The sequence below is a fragment of the Antechinus flavipes genome, chromosome 3 (assembly GCF_016432865.1).
Source record: "Antechinus flavipes isolate AdamAnt ecotype Samford, QLD, Australia chromosome 3, AdamAnt_v2, whole genome shotgun sequence".
Classification (NCBI taxonomy): domain Eukaryota; kingdom Metazoa; phylum Chordata; class Mammalia; order Dasyuromorphia; family Dasyuridae; genus Antechinus; species Antechinus flavipes.
In genome coordinates, this window is record NC_067400.1 from 634,425,912 (window position 1) to 634,428,341 (window position 2,430).

Consider the following 2,430-nt stretch of genomic DNA (forward strand, 5'->3'; position numbering starts at 1 on the left):
ACTAATCCCCTGTCTCATTAAGCCTAGATACTGCCCTGGGAGTTCTCAGGGTATCCCTACAAAAAATACCATAGTATAGGTATTGGATCTGTCCCCCAAAGTGGCAAAGAGGTATCCAGTAATGGACTGTGTGACACTGACTGATGATTACCTGAGCTCTGTGAAGCCAGACTTAATTCCTGGTTGAATTTTCATTCCTTCTAAGGCTTATCAGTCAGCCATTAAATAGTAACAGCATTGTGCTCAGGATAGGCAAGAACCACAAGGACAAAATCCCAAGTGCCTGAAGTCCTGAAGTATGAGATTCAGGTATGCCCTCTCCTGGATGTGTGGAAGTGTGTGTATCTACATGCTCCCAGGGGCCACATAGGCTAGACATCCCTGCTGTGATTTGAGAGTCCAGAGATGGGAACAAGGTTTTTGTGACTGAACAAAGTATTCACTAAGAAATCCAAGAATGGAGCATTTGAGGCTCATCACAGCCTCCTGCAGCTTCACCCCTCCCAGGACTTTGTCCCAGGACTGTCATGTAGAACTTGGGCAATCTGGGAAGGGGAAGTGCAGCAGCAGAAGAAGGGAGCTCCTGCCTGGGTGATGATGAATGTGTGTAAGGCTGCTGGGTACAAGAAAGGTCCTGCTGCACTATCTACCCATGTGTCCCTGAAGGTGTTTTGTGTCCTCACTTGGAAGACACTGAAGAATGGCCATTAGCTCCCATAGAGTCCTAAACTTTTGCACCAAAAATCAAAGGCTGATTATGGGATTGCTCTGTCCTGGGGAATGCATACTGATTGCAGTGTTCTTCTACCTAGTTCCAAGAGGCTGCTAAGTGGTACAATGGACAGAGCAATGGAAGCAGGAAGACCTGAGACAAACTCCAGCCTCAAACACTTAGGATGAGACTGGGAAAGTCCTTCAATCTCAGTATCAGTGTCCTCAAGGGTAAAACAGGGATATAACAGCAGCTATCTCACAGGGCTCTGGTGAGGACCAACCAAGATAATCTCTTTGCAGTGTCCAGGGAAATGCCTGGTAGCCATAGGTGCTTAAGCAATGCTTATTTCTTTCCCTCAAGGAACCTCTGGCTCTGATTGCAATTCTGCCGGCCTCTCCAAGAGCATGCTTCTACGAGACCATGTCATAAGGATAATCTCCCTTTGTCAGATTGCAGTTGGGCTCCTTGGGAATGGCTTATGCCTCTTCTTGTATAGCTTTGCCAAATTGACCAACCACAAGCTGAGGCCACTGGATGCCATTCTGGCCCAACTTGCTTTGGCCAATGCCATCATGCTGCTCTTTAAGGGGATCCCTGAAGCATTATTGCATTTCAGGTCAGTATACGTCCTAGGGAATTATGGATGTAAAATTATATTTTACATCCAAAGAGTTGGCAGAGGCTCTTCTATCTGCATCACTTGGCTCCTGAGTGCCTTTCAGGCAGTTATCATCAGTCCCAACAGCTCTAGGTTGGCCATTCTCAAGACCAAAACCACAAAGTACATCAGACCCGCGTGTGTCCTGTGCTGGATATTCACCATGCTCGTAGATATTTATGTACCAATGTATATAACGGGCCCAAAGAATAGCAACCAAAGCCACATCAGGGGAATGGACCTTCAGTATTGCTACTGGGAAAATGTGCTTTCAGACATCAGTCTCCTGTCCTCTCTTCGAGACCTCTTATTTGTAGGCTGCATGAGTTTTGCCAGTAGCTACATGGTGTTTCTCCTGCACAGACACCATCAGAGAATCCAACAGATTCACAGCACCAGACCCTCTACAAGGAGATCTCCAGAGATCAAGGCCACCCAAACCATCTTGCTGCTGGTGGGCACCTTTATCACAACTTACTGTGTGAGCTGTGGCCTTTTGCTATTTGATGTGTACTCTGTTAATTCCAGTGTCCAGTATCCAGAAACTATATTGGTTTCATTGTGTTTCCCAATACTCAGTCCCTTTTTACTGATTCACATTGAAGGGAATCAATCCAGCCGTGCTCCCTGCTGCAGGACCAGTCTTCATCCTCAGCAGAAGTCTTAGGGTTGCCCAAAAAAGTTTGGGAGGAGTTTGGTGTTCACTACTCCAATTCAGAGGGAAGAAGGAGTTGATTTGTTTGGGATGAAAAACTAATAGCATATCGATGAGATTTCAGGAGATCAACTGCCTCTGGGGCAAAACATGGTAGAGTGCAAGGCAAGAAGAGTTACTGATATTGAGTTGAAAATTCCTGGAAAGTTCTGCAACAGTTGTTCTTATTATCTTTCTTTGATGAGATACCACTATGGACCCATTATTATTCTACTTTCAGCAGAAGAAATATCCTATGTTGCCATTCCATTTAGGTTAAGTTACTTTTTCTTTTAGAGGAAAAGAAATATTCTCCAGATTTAAATGGGACAGGAAAGTGGCACAGTGGATAGAGAGCACAAG

The 2,430-nt window shown here is 45.2% G+C and overlaps 1 protein-coding gene across 1 annotated transcript; it reads left to right on the forward strand.

Annotated features, from left to right (window-relative positions):
- Window positions 1-1,053: 1,053 nt before the first annotated feature.
- LOC127556909 (vomeronasal type-1 receptor 4-like) lies at window positions 1,054-2,040 on the forward strand. The gene has a single exon (XM_051990425.1). It carries the CDS (start codon window positions 1,054-1,056, stop codon window positions 2,038-2,040), a length of 987 nt encoding a protein of 328 aa, XP_051846385.1.
- Window positions 2,041-2,430: the final 390 nt, after the last annotated feature.

Coding starts and splice junctions, on each gene's coding strand:
- LOC127556909 (XM_051990425.1), top strand. CDS start 1,054: ATGCTTATTTCTTTCCCTCAAGGAACCTCTGGCTCTGATTGCAATTCT.